Consider the following 20,312-nt stretch of genomic DNA (forward strand, 5'->3'; position numbering starts at 1 on the left):
CTGAAGCATAGCTGGGACCTCACGTTCCAGAACCCCCGGAGTGTTAGTTAGAAGTGGGGATCCAGAGCCACCTCCTGTCCCATCAGACCCAGGACCTGCAGTTGTGAAATGCGCTCCACCTGCCCCCAGCCTGGGCCCTCCATCAGTCTTCTGGCCACACGCCTTTCTGTCCCCAGATCTCATGAACCTCATGTCTGGGCTGCTACAGCCTGTCCCTGAGCAGCGCACCACCTTGGAGAAGCTGGTGACAGACCCCTGGGTGACGCAGCCTGTGAACCTGGCTGACTACACTTGGGAAGGGGTGTGTCGACTAAACAAGCCAGGTGAGAGGCGAGGCCCGTGCCCCTCGGGGCTGAGGCGGTTCCCAGGCTGCTTCCCGGGCCTTGGGGGAGGGCAAGGTTCCTTCCTCTGTGCTGCCCTGGACATGAACGTCAGGGCCCAGAGCTGGCTTGTCGCCTGTGAGACAGACTCCAGAGGTCCCTGAACACCACCAGGGGCTTTGGGAGGTGGGTGCATGCCCACGGGAACCCCTGACAAGGAGGAACCCACAGACAGGATTGAGGGCTGCGGCAGAGAGTTTGTGAAGTGCAGCTGGCGGTGGTCTGAGCAGGCCGAAAGGGAGGATAAGGCCCAGACGAGGAGTGCGATGGTCTGGGGGACCCCGGGGGCCCACAGCTGGGAGCGGCAGCCCCGTGTGTCTGGTCCCCGCTGCTCAGAGTGGGCAGACATTGTCTGTGGCTCTGGACGTAGAATCCCCGCGGCACCACAGCAGGGTCCAGGGAGTCTAGAACATTGCCAGTTGGGTTCTGAAGGGTTCCCCTGATGTCTTTTGCTCCTAAGAATTTCTCCAAAGAGAAGCAAAGTATTTTAGAATCTTGCTGTTGGCAGTTGACACAGTATCTTTTTCTTTCTTTAGAGAGCGGAGTTCTGTCCACGGGCAGTCTGGAGCTGGAGGGCAGGAGCCCAAGTGCAGTGGCTTGGGCCCCGGAGCTGTGCAGGGCTTCATGTGCACGGGCAGGCCCCTAACCGCCGGAAACCCAGCTCTCTGCCGTTCTCCTTCACTCAGGAAGTCATGGTATATTCAGGCCCCTTCCATTCAGAGGAAGTAAGTTCTCAAGAATTAGGCCCAGTACACCGTCTAAAACCTCATATGCAAGCTTGATAAATGTTAGAACAAAAGCCAGGGATACTATATTGTTTTAGGGTTATAAAATAGACTTGGAATTCATTCTTTTTCATGGACTTGAAAAAACATTCTAGTGTTCAATTGAGTTTTGTACTATTTTTTACTATTAAAAGGCTTCTAATTTGTGAAATTCCAAAGGGCCTACAAAAGGTTTTTAACCCTCTTTCTACTTTTGTATATGTGCCTGTGTTTCTGCTTCCGGACTTGGTATATGCTCCTCTGATATGTGGAATGTGTAGAACCTGTTCACCAAATGACCAGACTATTTCATTAATTTATTTCCTTGAACGTTTTCCAAATTAAAGCAACTTTGTTAGTAAACAATTACCCTGACTTGGACCATGTGGATTCTTCTACAGTGCTGGTATGGGGAGTACTTCATTACTTTATTTTTCCATTTGTGCATCTCCACTTGCCACAGCTGGAGAGAGGTTCAGCCTTGGTCAGTTTGGGGGTCCCTCCTATGGGTGAGCCCAGGGCTCTGCAGCTTGCTTGGTCTAAGGAGACTAGAGGGTGTGGTGTTTCAGGCATTGCCCTTCTCCTTGTGCACAAGCTCACCAGGGCCGGCCCACCATCTGTCTGTGCTCTGCTGTCCACCCACGACACCCTCCCAGCACTCCCCAGCCAGTCCAGGCTCTCTCCGTGACTATGTGGGGGGCGTCCAGCCCCAACTGTCTCTCTCCCACCCCCGTTCAGGCCCCAGTGCAGTGCTCACACACTCAGAAGGCCCTTCCCGTCTAGGCTCCAGTCCATCCGCCTCTGAAACAGAGTCAGCTAGCTCAGGCACAGGAAATCCAGCCTCTATTTTGCATCTGTGTTAGAGGGGAGGGAGTGGTTGGCGTCAGAGAGAAACCTTTCATTTTTCCCCTGCTCAAATAGCAGGAAGAAACCAAAACCAAAACCAAAACCCGCCCCCCCACCCCCCCGCTACCCCAACCCATGCCTTTTTCCCACGTTATCACTTTCCGCAGGTGCCAAGGCTCCTGCCTGGAGCTCTCGGGAAGATGCTCAGGGGCCAGCCTGCCTCTAGTATGATCCTGTGTTCGGTTTCTAGTGTTCATTTAGGAAGCATGCAACTGTCGTGATATTTTCGGATGCTCCGATGACAGTTAATTTGAGTCTCAACTACTGGGATGCAGGATATTGCCTTCCCCTTCCTTTAGGAAGTGCTGCCCGAGTTTCCGTGACATCTCAAGAGACTGACGAGGGCCCTTCCTCCATCCGTCAGGGACAGTAAAGGCAGGGCTTTTAGAAGTGAATTTTTAAAGTGTGTAGTACGTTAATGACATTTACTTTTCAGAATCAAATGAGTCTCGTGATGTTCAAAGAACTCTTCAAGAGTGGGGAAAAAAAAAACAAATGTTTTCCTATGTAGTTTTTATGATGCTTATAACACAAAAGAAGTTACAGAATGTTTTTTCAGACAGGTGTGCAATGGGCCGAGAATGCAAAGTTCTAGGTCTCCAAGAACTGTTAACTTCTCTATAAGAAAAAATAATTAAAACTCATCTGATCTGATGGCAGCAGAAAGTCTGAACACTCTGAGAGTGCTCTCTGCAGAGAGTCCAGATAGAAAAGTTTACACCCTCCCTCTTCTTTGGCATAATCCTTCTGTAGAAAGATTTTTAGCATCCAGTCTGGTGCCTGGCCCAGAGCTCTATAAATTGTATCCATGCAAGAATCAAGTCCTTTTTCTCAGTTCAGAAACAGGTAGATAAAGCAAGAAGAAATGCTTATACACTAAGGCTTGGGCTTACAATTGGTGGAATTTAGGCAGCTGAGAAAGCACACCTTGTTTTTCTTTTCCACCACTATCCCCTTTTGAAAGATGGTTAGTCTCTATACTTGAACTGTTACAGGTCTATGTCCGAAATTTAAGAATGAAGGCAAGTTAGGCTGAAACATCACTGGATTTCATCCCAAGAGGAAACCAGACCTCTAAGCTGGGAGGACCCCTGCCCCCCCCTTTTCTTTTTAAACTGTAAAGACTTCTGGAGTTCCATTGGATACTTTAAACCTCTAGAATATGTGTGTGTGTGTATGCGTGTGTGGGGGGGTGTTTATCAAGAATTATAATTGGAGCTCACAAGAAGTAAGGGTGCTTGTCAAATAAGGATTGGTTGGGGTCTGAAATGGTTGCACGGTTATAAGGGGAGACCTTGAGACCAGAAGGTTGCAGCTGGCAGGTGCTGTACTGAATAGGCTGGGGGTGTCCTTGGGTCTGGAACAGTTCAAACTCACGTTCTCAGCGGTGCAGAGAGTGGCTTGAGACCAGGTCCTCCATGGCCGCCAGACTCCATTTTGCATGCCTGAACCGCTCCACTACCATTTCAACTTGTCACTAATATTCATATTGAATGCAGATTCCACACCAAATAACTTTATCTGGGACCGGCTCCCTTGTACTCAGACCGCCCGGTCTCTACCTCAACGTGAACCTGCTTTGGGAAGGACCCTGCTTTCTCCGGGGAGGTTACTGCTGGACCGCGGGGCGGTGGCCGGTTTGAGCGAGGTTACAGTTTCCTCTCACCTCCACTCTTAAGAGGAATTTTAAGGTAATAAGCGAACGTATGGGGAAAGAGCTGTTCATTGTTGCGCTAGCCAAGTGCTCTAGAAAGCGGAAACCCGGGCAGCGTAGGCACCAAGGAGAGAAGCCGCGGTCTCCGCGCCCACGGTGCCGGCGGGCGGCAAGCGGCGGGCGGCAAGCGGCGAGCGGCGCCAGGCCCCAGAAACCGGCCCAGCGCTGGACACCTGCGGACAAGGGCTGGGCGGAACTGCTTCCCGCGCCTTCGCGCTGGCGAGGGGGAGGGCGGAAGCGACGGACCCGGAGGGCGGAAGCAACGGACCCGGAGGGCGGAAGCGACGGACCCGGGAGACGGCTGCTTCCGGCGTCAGCGGCCCTGCCGCTGCCTTCGCGCTATGGCTGCGTTGGGTTGGCAGGTGAGTGGGAACCGCGAGCAGGGGCTCCTGGCGGGTCTTAGAGGCCGGCGCACGCCGACCTGGTGCCGCACCCTGATCTGCAGTGCTCTCTGCTCCGTCAGTGCGGCTTTATCCCACTTTCCCCCCGCCGGCGCTGGGCCGACCCCGCGAGTGGACTCCAGACAGGGCGAGAGCGGGAGGCGGGAGCAGCGAGCGGGTGGACTGGACTGGCTGGCGGGGGCGCGGCGGCCGAGGGCGCTGGGGAGGCTTTGGGACGGGCCGTGAAGGGCGGTTGAGTGCCTGGGGATGTGGGCCTCGTCCGTTTCGCGCCAACCTGAACCCTGGAGACTTCTGAAGTCAACGGGAATTCTCTGTAGTTTGCCTGCAGGCTACCAGGATTTCTTTTGTGGAATGAATTTAAGTACGTGAATCTGGAGGCTCGTGTGAGGTCCAGATTTTTCAGGTGTGGGTACCAACTTGGACCCCCAGAGTTGGCATGGAAATTACTTTAAGTTAAAGACATTTGAGATTCAGCAGCTACAGAAAGAAGTCTTCTTGGAGCGGCCCTTATCGCGCTAAAAGCAGAATCTTCTGGGAGCGAGGGCGCCACAGATCCTTTCTCCTGGGGAGCTTTACGGCCATGAAGGAAAAAAAGAGAGGGAAGACCACGTGTATCTACATAAACATTATCACAGACTTCCTGGGCTCCCATTTGTTCGCTTAGGAGCCCACCGCCCATTTGCTCAAGTTAGCCCCTAACTGTAGCCATTTAGGGAACCAGCGCTTGTGAGCCACCATATGTATATAAATAAACTGTTTTTTTTTCTGCCTGTTAATCTTTCAGTTAAATTTGCAGGCACCCCCCAGGCACTGAAAAGGTGGAGGAAACCCGTCCCCCCATACTTTACCTGGTGGCCTTGAAATAGTTCTCCCCTGTGCCTCCTCGTCCCTGTCTCCTCAGTTATAGCAGCAACAGCTCATCTCTGTGCTCCTGCAGTTCTCTGTTCTCTGTACATGAACGTCCTTCTCTGTAGGCTTTTAAAGTTCAGGTATGACTTTGTGGGTTGCTTATAAAAAGTTATATTTGTGTAGGACCAAGGCACTAAATACCCTGCCTCAAAAATCCCGAGGTGTCCATTACGTGGGAGTGGTGAGGAATTAATTCCCTTTGGGGGCTGTGTCTTACAGGTCTTGGATTGGCACCGCCTGATCCCCCTCACCTGGTCCCTTATTGCTAGGCAGACTACTCAGCTTGGAGAACAGAAGAGGACGACTGCTTTTTTGCTGCGTAAACTGACAACGGTCTCCAGCGGGGGGGGGCTCGGGGATTCACCCTTTGTTGAACCCCAGAAGTGCGCGCAAGAACCAGAGCACAGGACGGGGCTGATTCAGTGCCTCCTTGAGAAGCAGAGGACGGCTGTGGAGCGAGAGATCGTCAGTTCCCTCCTGGACATGGGCTTCAGTGATGTCCATGTTAATGAACTGCTCAGTATACAGCCAGGTGCCCACCCTCAGCAGTTGCTGGACATCATTTCAGAATTAATACTCCTGGGTCTGAATCCAGAGCCTGTGTGTGTGGCCTTAAAGAAAAGTCCTCAGTTACTGAAACTGCCTATCATGCAAATGAAGAAGCGCTCCAGTTACCTGCGAAAGCTGGGGCTTGGAGAAGGTATGAGAAGGTGTAGATTGTATAGAGAGAGCTGAGGAGTCAGAGATGGGGAGCGAATAGCCTGGTGAGGTGGGTTCGGGGAGGTTTCTGGGGGAAAGGCCCTTGAGAGGAACGTGTGATTCGGCTTGGAGGTGATGAAGCAGAATGAGCTCCGCAGAGGGCATTGCAGGAGGGAGGGGGGACTGAGTGACCGACCCAGGCTCGTGTCTGGCGTGTTCACTGTAGGGGCTCTGGCATCTAGAATGGCGCTGGGCACATGGTGTTGGTTTATGTTCAGGTATGTGCCCTTTGATGCTCAAGCTGACTTGGGGTGGGCTTAGTGCTTTGTGTCTGTGTGATGGGAAGCCAGAGAGACTGACAAAGTTCCCTGTAGAGGCTTGGATTCCAGTCAGGTGTCTCGATTTACTGTGGAATGTGAGATCTGCCCAGATTCCTGGGACACTGGTGGAGTGAAGGCAAAAAGAGCCACCATCCCCACCCCCACAGGATTCGCACCCCGGGAGCCCTAGAAGTTCACTGGATTTCTTTACGGGCCTTCTGGAGTGGGGCGGGGCGGCGGGGCGTGAGCAACTCCTAGGACCCCTGCTCGCTTTGACCAGAGGAATGCCACTCTTTTGTTTATTCTTGACTCTTGCTGGTAAAATATTGTCGGGGGTGGGGGAAGGGGAGAAAAGGTTTGGGAATTCAGATTTCAGAGGATCTTCATGGCCTCCTTCTCTAGAAGATGAGCAGAAGATAGTGGTGTGTGTTTCTCTTAACAGATTACCTATCGCAGTATAATCTAAAAAGCTAAACTTAGCATCTTACATGCAGCGGTTATATCAATACATTAATAAGCTCAGCGTGGCCTTAAGCTGCAAAGATGAAGACTAAATTCCTGAAATTCATTCCTGACACGTTTTATCAAGACACTGACTGACTCACCTGTTAGGAAGATTTTAATTAACAGTTTAAATAACTGGTTCTAAGTTTCTAGGTACTAAATTTTACTCAGTTACCTGTAGGAAGACCATATGCCCTAATTTGCCTGGGAGAGTCTCAGTTTATACCAGTTACCTTAATGCAGTTACTAATAGGGACTCTGTCACTCGGAAGCACCTCAGTGTGGATAAAATATATGGTCACCACCAACCAGGAGGTCATCAGTCTCTGTGGTCGTGCATCATGATTCTTGTTATTACTACATTAATTATTATTGTGGAACACCTTTTCATTGAGTTCAGGCTCCTAGATCTTAAGAATGTTGGTTGCGAATATTTCAAGGACTATTTTATTATAGAAGGAAACGTGAACCCAAAGCCCTGACATGGGGGAAGCTACTATCCCATCTTACTGTCTGAGCTTTCCAGTAAATCCCTGTGAAAGTCTTTTCTAGGTGAGAAGGGCAAGAGGAGACCTAGAATATGAAGTAGGTGCCTTTCAGCTGTGAGGCCAGAAAGAGGCCTCTTGATACCAGGAGGGAAGGTTGGTGAGTCTGAGAAGTGAGAGGGAGTCAGTGGGGAGGTGTGTCATTCTGGCCCATCCCGTTTCCACGACGCTTCTGGGAAGACGTATCTGAAGCTGGCGCTCCTTCTGTGGAGGAGAGGATCCTTGTTTGTTTTTTACATGCTGGCTTGAGTTGGGTGTGGTTGGCCCCTTGGGCTTCTGGAATATCCTAAACTTATGTACTTGCCCGTTTTTACATTCTTCAGGGAAATTAAAGAGGGTGCTTTACCGTTGCCCTGAAATTTTCACCATGCGTCAGCAGGACATTGAGATCACTGTCGAGGTTCTCAAGGAGAAGTGCCTTTTCACGGTAAAGCAAGTCACCGAGATTTTGCACAGATGCCCCTGTGTTCTTCGGGAGGACCCTGGTGAACTGGAATACAAATTCCAGGTGAGAATGACTGATGGCGTGATTAGTAACAGCAAATTTTCGAGTGTAGTCAGGGTTAGCTGACTCGCCGGGGCGAGTGGATGAGGTGAAAGGCTTAGACCCTCTTTGCTTGCACCAGCCAAAGAGAGTTCGGTTTTGGTTCTTTCACTTCTTTACTACAGGTAAAAAAACCTCTTTTGCAACTTTTCTGCCATTAATAACGGATGACCCAGGCCTATTCTTAGAATCCTAATGAGGCCTCTGCTTAGAATACTTAATTTAAAAATAGCTAGAACCTTCCTATCTTTAGAACCTATTTTGCATGTTGATCTTAGAAACGTAATTGTGAAGGGTGTCCTAATTTTTTGGTAACAATTATGATGGCTTAGGTCAAATCCTAGATGTTTTCTGAATTTTTTGCCTATTTTTTCCATACTCATAGTTTTCCTTACCCCATGAAGAAGAACAGAACTTAATTTCTCCCTCCTGCCCTTTATTTTCTGCTGCATTTTTCTCGATACGAATTTGAAAATGCTTTAAGAGCCATCACGCAGGTGTCGGGATCATAGTGTCTTGCCCTTGCTAGCGAGGCAGGTCTCCGAGCGCCTTTGGACAGTCAGTTCGCTGTGCCTTAGGAGCTTACGAAGCTCTGTGCAGCTGCACTTCCTAACCACGCTGTGTCTCCAGTATGCCTATTTCAGGATGGGGATTAAACATGTGGACGTGGTGAAGACCGACTTTCTGCAGTACTCCATGACCAAGACCAAGGAGAGGCATGTGTTCCTGGAGCGCCTGGGCCGGTACCAGACCCCCGACAAGAAGGGGCAGACGCTGGTCCCCAACCCTTTACTCAAGGACATCCTCAGGGTTTCAGAAGCTGAGTTTCTGGCCAAGACAGCCTGTTCTTCTGCTGAGGAGTTTGGGGTGTTTAAGGAACTCTTGGCCCGGGAGGAGGAGGAGCCTGAGGGCCGAATGGCTGACGCCGGAAGCCTGGAGGAGGAGGGAGAGCCATGACGGACGGACTGGAGTGAAGAGCCGAGACGGATCGGAGGGTATTGTAGTTTCCCAGAGCTTTGGGGAACTTCACTTGGATCATCTCAGGTTATTTTTCATTCTCAAACTGGTCTTTTGATGAAAAATTAATTGGACATCACCTGAGAAGTAGACTAAGAAGCAGATGCATTGGTTTGATCTGCCGTCAGGTTCTGGGGGGAGGACCCTGTTCCATCCTGAATAAAAGGCTGACTTTGAGCCTCTAAAATTGGGGGGGCTCGACACATCGACATTTGGTCTTACTTTTTCTCTCCCATCTGTGTTGGTGACAGTCCCGTGACAGTGGGGGATGTTTCTTCTGGTTCAGGAGTCATTTTACATCCTTCTTGTGACAAAGACAGAGTTCTGAGAAGACAGCGAGCTTTTAGTATATCACAGCACTTTATTTTATGAAAACAAGGAGCAGGTTTTCCACAAAAATACTCAGGTTTTTAGTTCAAAAATAGCTTATGGTTTTGTAATTGCAGTCATTGTACAGCAGAGTAAAAGGAAGTTGATTAGTGATGTATGGTTTTGTTCTGCACAGCTTCTTAACGCCAGCAACGCGTGGGGGCACTTTTTGCATCTTTGTGAAGAGCAGGCCCTGACTGACCGCTGGCGGAGTTTGCTTTCACGCCAGCTCAGGCCCAGGGGGTTGCATCCAGGCCTGACGTCTCTGGCGTCCATGGAGTTCTGACCTGGAGCCAGGGCCACAGGTCTGGGCTTGGTTTCATTTCAGGGAGCTCTCTGTGACACCAGAGGTGGTGGAAGGCCCCTTGGGGAGGCCAGTGGGTCTGAGGAGTGACTTGAAGAGTTGGGGTTGGGGAATGGACTTGGATGTAAGCCAGGGGTCATCTCTGAGGTAGAGGTACAGCCCTGATGGCGTGAGCTCTGCGAGGGGTGGGAAGATGGGTGATTCCTAGAAGGTTCTGGAGATTCCCGGGGGGAGCTGGCACAGGATTGATGCCGCAGAAGACATTTTTGGTGTGATGTGCCCAAAACTCAGGTCTTTACAGCATTTTAACAGCTACACATGAGACTCCTGGTGCTTGGCCTTGCTTTTCTCGCAGAGACCATGTAAATCCTGTCAGGTAGTGGTTCTCATCTGGGGGTGATCTTGACACCAGGGAACACCTAGCAACATCTGGGGACATTTCCCATCTGGTTGTTAGGACCAGGAGTGTGTGCAGTTGGGGTCTAGTGGGTCGAGGCCAGGGCTGCTGCTAAACATCCTACAGTCACAGGACAGGCCCACGACAGGGTGAGCCGGCCCAAAGATCAGTGGTGCCAAGGCTCAGACACTGCTCTAAGGCCTCATTTAGCAAAATGCGACTGTGTTGATTCGTGAGGACTTAGGATTTTAAATGGGCTTACATTTGTTTCTCTTTTATTTAAAAGTAAAGTAAATAGCTGATTTTTTAAGAGAGTTCCTTTCTCCTCTGTATTGGGATTCTGTTGGTAGATTTGAGCTGCGTTTTATTGTGGGTAGATTGAGCTGCATTTACTGAGGTGTAGATGCTTTTGCTTTCTCCAGGCTCATATTCGAGCCTGACTGCAAAGAGAAAGACATTTTTTTTGCAAAAGAACAGTAGCTCAGTGAGTCCTTCCACACGGGAGTCCAACATCGGTGGCAGTCGTTGGCCAGTGGCAGGAGTTCCAGTCCAGGGAAGGTGCTGGAGGTTGGCTGACAGCGGGTGGAGCCCTTGCCTGTTGGTGTGGCTGGTGGGTGAGCAGCAGGGTGCCACGTAGCTTTCCTCATTTGCACCCGTGTCAGTCCTTGTGCAAGGGGAAAGGGAAGTTTTGTCTTTACTGTCTTAGCCATGGGCAGAATTATTTGAACGTAAAGAGATTTCATTTTTCATTTACTCTTGTGTTTTGTGGCCTCTGGGTGGCCGGCACCATCCCTGGAACCTAGGGTGTTGCTCTTGTGCTCCCCAGTTGGGACTAACAGAATCTTAAATCTAAGCTCAATTACGTGGTTAGTTGATCCAAGTTTTGATTAGCACAAGGCTAACTCGGCAACTCAGGATTGCTCCTTTCATTTCGACACAGAAATGTGTATGCCCCTGGCAATTTTTTGATTCCTTTTTTGGGGTGGACCTTGAGTGTCTCCAAGGAAGACGTTAGAGTTTTAAGAAGGAGCCGTGTGGAAAAAAGCAGTGGCTCATTTGTAATGTTTCAAGGATGAATTATAATTCCTTTAGCATCAGGAAGTCTTTTACCAGATGTTTAACTTATAAAACACCAAAATGGGTTAATCATAAGAAAACACAGCACCAAGCTCAGGATTCAGTAGACTGTTTCTTGTAGAAACAAGGGCTTCTAAGCTAAAGACTGGACCACGTTACATTTGCCTCGTGGCTGAGGGGCTTGAGGTTATTAACATGGCAGTAGAGGGTTTCGTCTTCTTTCCAGTGATATCACTTGATCTTGCTGTTTGCTCGTGACGCCGTAGCTTACACAGATGCACAGTGACAGGTCCCAGTGCCACAGCACAGGTCAGCAGTACATGTTTATGTATGTGGTTTTCTCTCGATTCTCCCAGTGTCAGAGCCCCTGGACTGCACTCAGCCATCTTCTCCAGGTGGGCCTTGGAGACTGGGGACCTTCTGGAGTACAGTAGAGACTTCTCGAAATGACTATTCCTCCTTGCTGAAAATGACAGAATGCATAATACACAGACATATGCACACAAAACTTTAATAAAAATAAAAAGCCTAAAATATAACTCTGTAAAAAAATTTTTTTTATGAAAGATGAAAGGAAGAGCCCCTTTCTGTGGCTGTGATGCTGACTCGGGGCAGAATCAGTGGAAGATGCACGGGCGCTTGAGTTCCAGTTTGGGTCAGCTGCTAAAACGATCAGCACACTAGAGGTGGGGTAAGCTTGTTTGGTTTTCAGCTCATTCGCAGGGAGAAGCGAGTGCTGCTCGGAAGCGTGCTAGAGAGCAGGGGTGGCAGGATGGCGTGGCGCTGTGTGTGTGAAGGAGGAGTGCGTGGAACACGGTGCTTACTACCTGATAGCCCCACACAGCGTTACTTGAGTCCTGGACTAAGAGAAACCTTAACCAGCATCACATTCAGGCTTGTGGGAGGAGCCCTTGCTGTACTTGGTAGAAGTGCTGCCTTGGCTTTCCAAGTGGGGTTTGAAACCCTTGAGGTTTCCATGAAACCCTTGAGGTCTTTGGTGCCTTGGTGGGACTTGTCATCCAGGGGATAGGCCAAAGCCTATGACCTCAAAGACCAGGGGTTAACCCAGTGTGGTGTGTGGGCCAACTCGACCCTGCCTGTTTTTGTAAAAAAAGTTTTATTGGAACCCAGCCACGCCTGGTCAGTCACATGTCTGTTGGCTGCATTTGTGCTACAACTGCAGAGCTGAGTCATTGCCACAGAGACCGTAGGGTCCTCAAAGCCAAGAATACTGTCTGACCTTTACAGAAAAGGTTGTAGGTAAAAGTGTCTAAACTCCACCTTAGTGTTAGCATTTTCTCTCTCAAAGTCAGCTGGTCCGTATGATGGAGCACTAGCCTGCAAATGGTCAGCATAAATAATCTGCTGGCAGAGGAGAGCTGGGCGAAGCGCTTCCAGTGTGGCCTCATCTCTGCCCCTTCCTCCCAGCCCCACCGTCTCTGCTTTAGATGCTGTTGAGAGCAGTTCCTCAATTTTGTTGCTAGCTCTCAAAGGGAGAATTCTTTCTCTGACTTCGGAATCTGAGAACTGGTTTCTGAAGGTTGCAAAAGCATTCCTGGTGGACAGCCTTGCCATCCAGGGCTAACGTGTGTGCCGTGGGTGCGCATTCACTGTGGCACAGACTGCCCCCTAGAAGACCGCAGCTTGGGCTATGTCAGATGTGGGTTCTGTCCCGGAGGTCTCCCTGGTTGTGGCTGGGCAAGGAGGTGGCTGGTGCTTGCCTGGCCTGGCTGTCTTCCAGAGGCCAGAGGAGAGAAGCCGCTCAGGGCACCGACTCCAGCCAGGACCTTGTTTTCAATCCAATTTTAGACCTCGTCTTCCTGGGCTTTAGAAATTCGTGAGGTTGATGGAGCATAACAAGAACATCCTGATCCTTAGAAGAGAAAACAGACCGGGTCGTGAGGAGGATGATGGTGGTACCCATTCCTCTTTACAGTGGCGGCTCCCAGGTTGCTGCCCCCGGAGTACCTGAAGAGCTTGCCACATCAGAACTGTGAAGTTTGTACCCTGTGACATGGCAGTGGGTGCTGGGGGGCAGGCTCGTGGAGGACTGACTATACCCCCCAGTGGTGGGGACATGTGGGCAGTATTGCAGCTTAAATTTGAAATCTGCAGGCTGCAACCCCCTTCATTTGGTGACGCCTTGGATCTTTTCTCTGAAGGCATGGGCTGTCCCTGGTCTCTCTCGACTGAAATGAATTCTTGCACTTTGTTCGTGTGTGTGTGTGTGTGTGTGTGTGTGTGTGAGAGAGAGAGAATGTTTCCTGCTTGTGTTTTCTCCATTGTCTGAAGAATGGGTATCCTAAAAGCCAGTATTTGATAATTTAACAGTTGAGGGTTTCTGATGTGTTTTTATAGAAATGGATTCATTGAATGAGTTTAAAAATATATATATTGGGCTTCCCTGGTGGTGCAGTGGTTGAGAGTCTACCTGCCGATGCAGGGGACACGGGATCGTGCCCCATTCCGGGAAGATCCCACGTGCCACAGAGCGGCCAGGCCCGTGAGCCATGGCCGCTGAGCCTGCGCGTCCAGAGCCTGTGCTCTGCAACAGGAGAGGCCACAGCAGTGAGAGGCCCGCGTACCGCAAAAAAAAAAAAAAAAAAAAAAAAAAAAAAAATATATATATATATATATATATACATATATATATACACATAAAATCTTTCAGATGACTTATTGCAATATAAATGTTTCACACCCCACTTGTATCTGTGGGTGGTGAAATGCTTGCAAGCCTTGGAGTGCATGTTTTGGGTACGTGGGGGTGGGGGGGAGTGATGCCTTTGAGTAGGTGGGACCTGAACGCAGAGACTTTTAATGGGAACTGAACACCTGCCTGAGGTCACACATTCTCGCTCACGTGCTGCTGCCCAACCTTTGGGTCCCAGCCTCTGCTTTCCCTGCTTGGTTGGTGAACATTCTGCTTTAGTGTCAGCCTATACCTGCGAAGCTCTTTTGCTTCTGGTGGTTTATAAAGGTCTCTGAGTAACATTTCTTCTTCATCTCCTCAGCCATATAAAAAAATGTAGCCTGTTTGTGAAGCTGCTTGGTACCCAGGAGTCTCACTCCTCTCCTACACCACCAGGAAGATGGGCTTCTAGGCTCCTTTATGGAGCTCGAGTGGTGAGCTGTCCTGGGTCAGCCAGAATACCTCTTTCATTCCCAGTGCGTCATGTTGATAAGAAATTGTGTCGGGCTGTGGATGGGTCTCTGTGGCTTAGCCTAGTATCTTCCAAATTATCATGAAGGTTTCCACAGAGTGTGCGTGTGAGGGGGTGGGAGTCACATGGGGCTGACTTGCCACAAGAGGTTGGGAAATGCTGGATTAAACAAGAATAGCGTTAGAAAGTTTCTTTGCTTTCAGGGTTTCTGAATGCTTAGGATGCCTGTGTTCATTGGCACTCTCCCAGTGAGAGAGTCTCAGGACTTACCCAAAGTCATGTGATCAAGGCCGCACACCCTTTCTCAATGGACTGCCATTTACAGGGTCTGGAAAGCACTCCTAGAATTCCTCTGCCTTCTGGCGTCCCAGGCCCCTCCCACTGTCCCCCCTCGCCTGCCCTCCCAGCAGCCCCTGTCAGTCCCACCTCCCTCTGGGTGCAGGTGGTCTTCGGCCTCTCTAAGAGCTCACCCGCCCCCTCCATTGCCATTGCTGATGACTGGGGAAGGGGTTTCTCTGCCCATTGAGATAGAGTGGGATTCGATGTATCAGACCAAGTTTATGTCTATTGGGGAGCCCTTCCTTAAGTATTACTTTTCTCACCCATTTTAACCCCCTTAGGAAGTTCTGAAGCCTTCTGGTCTGAGTTTATGACACAGAGCACACACTGAGCTTTCTTCTCAGAGCTCCACAAGGAGACAGCAGCCCTCCCGAGGGCCGAGTGCTGGGGGGATGTCCCTCAGGCTTCCCAGCAGCTCTGCTGGCTGTGGGAACGTACCTTAAGATTTCTTCAGTGTAGGACTGTTACTTTGTTTCCTGAAATAATTAGAGAAATGTGGTTTATTAAAAAGAAAACTGTGTCCCTGTAACTCTGCAGCTTCCTCGGCCCAGGCTGCCTGCTGTGATCCTGTCTTGTCTGTAGGTCACATGTGTTCCAGTTTGGGGAGCGTGGTAGTGAGACGCTGACACACAGATGAGCGTTTGAGTCTGTGTGTGCCCACCTGGCTTGGGGTGGGAGTCATGGAGTGATGAGGAAGGCTGCCTGGCTGGGTGTGAGTTATGGAGAGTGAAAGGGGGTGCGGAGGATGGGTGATGGGAGACAGGTGATGCGCTCGGGTAAGGCAGCAGGGTGGGTTTTTCCTTGACTCAAAAACGCAAGACCCAGTGCATGTGGTGACTGGTCTATGGAGAATGTGACTGAGGTTTGGACTCTGCTGTCTGTACTCTGGCAGTGCATTATATAATAATTCTGTGACTACCTTGAACCCTTTGGGGAAAGAACCTGGGAGAGAGTGAATAAAAAGTAAATAGAGATTTACTGTATTTATATAATTGGACCTGTCAGTAACACTTCCCAATACTAGTGCCAGATGCTGTGTGAACGTGCATAACCAGAGTGACCCCCCTGCCCAGCACCACCACTCAACCTCCCTCCAGCACCTGCCCTGTGACCTTCCTAGCACCCACCATGTAAGCTCCCCAGCAGCCACTCTGTGACCCCTACCAGCATCCACCATGTCCAGCTATACCCATCTGTGTGTGCTCACATGTACACATTGGGCACACAGTTCCTTAGCATAGCCAGACTGCACGTCTTGGCAACCTGGCTCAGCCATGGCCCTGTGGCATCCCACAGCCCCAGTCACCAGGGCCACCCTGGCCCTGTTACCCTGTGGCCACCTGCAGGGCACAGCACGGGCCTCCTCCCTGGGACGCACCTGTCTGGGGTCCTGGTGCGCGTGCTCTCACAGCTCTCTTTGAAACAGGTGTCTGGATGCACTTTGTAGACTCTTTTATACCTGCATCACAAGAAAGCTCTGTGAAGCTGGAAACTGAGCAGAATGTTGCCCAGCCCCTTTACCTAGGCTACACGAACCTACAGGTAACTGTACAGGTGTCTGAGGAAAGGCTCTTATTTTCCTGATAAACTTTACCTCCTGTGGATGTATTAAAATGTCCAACATAAAAATCATGTAATTTAAAAAAATGACTTTATCAAGGTATGATTTACATAAAATAAGATACACTCATTTTAAGTGTACATTATGATGAGTGTTGACAAAGTGATATATAGTAAGAGATAAAGTGTGCTGGGACTTCCCTGGTGGTTCAGTGGTTAAGAATCCACCTTGCAACACAGGGGATGCCGGTTCGATCCCTGGTCGGGGAACTAAGATCCCACATGCCGCAGGGCAACTAAGCCCGCGTGCTGCAACTACAGAGCCCATGCACTCTGGAGCCTGCGCACCACAACTGGCGAGCCCGCGTGCCACAAGTAATGAGCCCATGCATCACAACTGGAAAAAAGCCTATGCACTGCAATGAAGAGCCCGCGCACACAACGAAAGATCCCGAGTGCCCCAACTAAGACCCAACGCAGCCAAAAAATAAGTAAATAAATATATTTTTTTAAATGTGCTATTTCAAAGACATGTCTTGCTTGAGACAGGCTACTTGGCTCCAAAGCCTTGAGATAATGTGACTGCACTCTTATGGGCAGTTGATGGAGAAGTTTGAGAAGCCTTGGAGATGCAGGCATTAGATGCGGGCGGTGTGGAACAGGAGACCTGACTCCTAGCCCTGCCTCCCACTTACTAACTAGTGTACTCTGAGCACGTCTCTGGTACTGAAGCCTCCGTTTCGTATGAGATGGGAATTGCTTATACTGCCTCTGTCACATGTTTATGGAGAATAACGAATGAGAAAGTGTTTGACTCTTGGTAAAGCTTTTTAAACATCAGAGCTGTTTGAAAGAGATCTAGGGAGTTCAGTGGGTAAAACTCTAACTCATGAGCTCAGTCTTAGGAGAGTCCTTAGGGTCTAAAGCCTTAGCTAAGACTTCCATTGCCAGCCATCAGGCAGTAAGAGGATCTAGAATTAACTTCCACATGTGAACAACTGGAGAACTGGACAAGATCCAGGAAGTAAGTCTTTTCAGATGTTAGAAAAAAGACAGTGCAAGACGGTGACCCAGAGAGAAGGGGAACGAGATGAGCTCTGTGATGGTCCTGGAATTCAGCCTGGAGGCACTTTTTGGACTGTGTTGTGGGTTAGGGAGAATCCAAGCAGTGGTTACACTGAGTGGGCAAAACAGAGATTGGAGTTGGGGAGGCAGAGGAAGCTGAAATTTGTGGGTCAGAGTACAGAGAGGAGGGAGCTATGCAGAGGAAGAGCTCCAGAAATCTGGAGGGGATGGTCCTCTTGAAAATTAAGCTATGTGTGCTGCATAGGGTGAATAAAGATGGGCAACGAGGAACTACTGAGGCGCTGGACAGTTCCCAGAGCCAGAGTGGAGAGATCTTGGTTAATAGTAGGCTGTTCCAGAGAAATAGAAACCCCAGAAAGGAGAAAGAAAGGCCTTGCCTTAAAAGTGGGGCAGAATTAACCCCAGAATAAAGGCTATGCTAAAGCCACCCTAAAACAGGCCTCAAAAGGATCCATCTAAACTGCCTTGCAAAAAAACAAAACCCAAAAGTAAAACAAAGGAACAGGACAAGGATGCCCACTTTCACCACTTCTATTCAATGTAGTATTGGAAATCCTAGGCACAGCAATCAGATAAGAAAAAGAAGTAAAAGGTATTTAAATTGGAACGGAAGAGGTAAAACTGTCACTATTTGCAGATAGCATGATACTCTATATAGAGAACACTGAAGTTGCCACACAAAAACTGTTAGAACTAGTAAATAAATTCAGCAAGGTCGCAGGATGCAAGATTAATATACAGAAATCTGTTGCACTTCTTTACACTAATAATGAAATACCAGAAAGAAAGTAAAAAAAAAAAAAAATCCTGCTTAAAATCACGTTTTAAAAAAGCCCTAGGAATAAACTTAACCAAGGAGGTGAAATACCTATATGCTGAAAACTAAAACATTGATTAAGGGAACTGAAGATGATTCAAAGACATGGAAAGATATCCCGTGCTCTTGGATTGGAAGAATTAATATTAAAATGGCTATACTATCCAAAGCAATCTACAGATTTAATGCAATCCTTATCAACACAGCTATGACATTTGTCACAGAACTAGAACAAATAGTCCTGAAGTTTATATGGAACCACAAAGACCACAAATTGCCAAGCAATCCTGAGAAAAATGAACAAAGCTGGAGGTATAACCTTTCCAGACTTCAAACTGTACTACAAAACTATGGTAATCAAAACAGTGTAGTATTGGCACAAAAACAGACATATAGATTAATGGAACAGAATAGATAGCCCAGAAATAAACCCATACACCTATGGTCAGTTAGTCTATGAAAAAGGAGGCAAGAATATACAATGGCGAAAAGACAGTCTCTTTAACAAGTGGTGTTGGGAAAGCTGGACAGTTATATGTAAATCAGTGAAATTAGAACATTCCCTCACACTACATACAAAAATAAACTCAGAAAGGTCTAAACCTAAACGTAAGATGGGACACCATAAAACCCCTAGAAGAGGACATAGGCAAAACGATCTTTCACATAAATTGTAGCAGTATTTTCTTAGTCTCCCAAGGCAAAAGAAATAAAAGCAAAAATAAACAAATGGGACCTAGTCAAACTTAAAAGTTTTTGCACAGCAAAGGAAACTATCAACAAAACAAAAAGACAACCTACGGAATGGGAGAAAACATTTGCAAACAATGTGACCAACAAGGGCTTAATTTCCAAAACATACAAACAGCTCATACAACTCAACAACAAAAAGACAAACAACCCAATCTAAAAATGGGCAGAAGACATAAACATTTTCCCAAAGAGGACATACGGATGGCTAACAGGCACATGAAAACATGCTCAACATCACTAATTATTAGAGAAATGCAAATCAGAACCACAATGAGGTATCACCTCACACCAATCAGAATTGCTATCATCAAAAAGTCTACCAATAATAAGTGCTGGAGAGGGTTTGGAAAAAAGGGAACCTTCATACACTGTTGGTGGGAATGTAAATTGGTGCAGCCACTTTGGAGAACAGTATGGAGGTTCCTTAAAATACTAAAAATAGTTACCATGTGATCTAGCAATCCCACTCCTGGGTATATATCCGGAAAAAAGGAAAACATAATTCAAAAAGATACATGCACCCCAATGTTCATAGCAGCACTATTTATAATAGCCAAGACTTGGAAACAACCCAAGTGCCCATTGACAGATGGCTGGCTTAAGAGGTTGTGGTACATATATATACAATGGAATATTACTCAGCCATAAAAAAGAATGAAATATCCCCATTTGCAGCAACATGGATGGACCTAGGGAATATTATGCTTAGTGAAGTGTGAGAGAAAGACAAATACTATATGATATCATTTATATGTGGAATCTAAAAAACAATACAAATGGATCTACATACCAAACAGAAACAGACTCACAGACATAGAAAACTTACGGTTACCAAAGGGGAGAGGTGGCAGGGGGAGGCATAAATTAGGAGTATGGGATTAACAGATACAAACTACTATACATAAAATAGATAAGCAACAGGGATTTACTGTATAGTACAGGAAATTATACCCAATATCTTGTAATAACCTGTAGTGGAATATAATCTGCAAAACAAAAAACCAAACCAAAAAACCAAAAAACTGAATCACTATGCTGTGCACGTGGAACTAATGCAATATTGTAAATCAACTTCACTTCAGTAAAAAAATTAAAAACAAAAATAAAACAAAAACAAACATTCTTGAAAAGAATGCCAAAAAGAAAATTCCAACAGTCTGTACCATAAAGTTTATAATGTCTAACATCCCAACAAAAAAATTACAAGAGTATCAGTCATACAAAGAGTCAAGAAAATGTGACCCATCAACAGGAAAAAAAAATTGAATAGAAAAACACCCAGAAATGAGAGCAATGACTGAAATAGCAGACATCTGTTATAAATTTGCTGTACACGTTCAGTGATGTAATGGAAAATATAAACATAATGAGAGAAGTGGAGGCTCAAAGAACTAGATGGAACTTCTGGAGATGATAAAAACACAATATCTGGGACTTCCCTGGTGGCGCAGTGGTTAAGAATCTGCCTGCCAATGCAGGGGACACAGGTTCAATCCCTGGTCTGGGAAGATCCTACATGCTGTGGAGCAGCTAAGCCCATGTGCCACAGCTACTGAGCCTGTGCTCTAGAGCCCACGAGCCACAACTACTGAGCCCATGTGCCACAATTACTGAAGCCCTCACGCCTAGAGCCCGTGCTCCGTGACAAGAGAAGCCACCGCAGTGAGAAGCCCGTGCACCGCAACAAAGAGTAGCCCCGCTCACTGCAACTAGAGATAGCCTGTGTGCAACAACGAAGACCCA

The 20,312-nt window shown here is 48.1% G+C and overlaps 3 protein-coding genes across 3 annotated transcripts in view; 2 read left to right on the plus strand and 1 right to left on the minus strand.

The window, feature by feature from the left end:
• PASK (PAS domain containing serine/threonine kinase) overlaps positions 1-1,079 on the plus strand; it is a 28,312-nt gene extending 27,233 nt beyond the window's left edge. The window contains exons 18-19 of the mRNA XM_079709938.1: positions 87-323; positions 917-1,079. Of these exons, the coding sequence (XP_079566064.1) occupies positions 87-323; positions 917-1,026 (347 nt within the window). The 3' untranslated portion in view covers positions 1,027-1,079. The remainder of the gene's footprint in view (positions 1-86; positions 324-916) is intronic.
• A 3,026-nt stretch (positions 1,080-4,105) lies between these two features.
• On the plus strand, positions 4,106-8,912 carry MTERF4 (mitochondrial transcription termination factor 4; the record flags this gene model as incomplete). Its single annotated transcript, XM_079710403.1, has 4 exons — positions 4,106-4,126; positions 5,294-5,774; positions 7,466-7,650; positions 8,317-8,912. The coding sequence occupies 4 exons, from the start codon at positions 4,106-4,108 to the stop codon at positions 8,641-8,643; spliced, it is 1,014 nt and encodes a 337-aa protein (XP_079566529.1). The 3' UTR covers positions 8,644-8,912.
• A 5,880-nt stretch (positions 8,913-14,792) lies between these two features.
• The window catches only part of SNED1 (sushi, nidogen and EGF like domains 1), a gene marked incomplete at both ends in the record, with an annotated part of 86,789 nt that continues 81,269 nt past the window's right edge, over positions 14,793-20,312 (minus strand). The window contains 2 exons of the mRNA XM_079709709.1: positions 14,793-14,829; positions 15,732-15,812. Of these exons, the coding sequence (XP_079565835.1) occupies positions 14,793-14,829; positions 15,732-15,812 (118 nt within the window). The remainder of the gene's footprint in view (positions 14,830-15,731; positions 15,813-20,312) is intronic.

The sequence above is a fragment of the Hyperoodon ampullatus genome, assembly GCF_949752795.1.
Source record: "Hyperoodon ampullatus genome assembly, chromosome: 8".
In the NCBI taxonomy this organism is placed as follows: Eukaryota; Metazoa; Chordata; class Mammalia; order Artiodactyla; family Ziphiidae; genus Hyperoodon; species Hyperoodon ampullatus.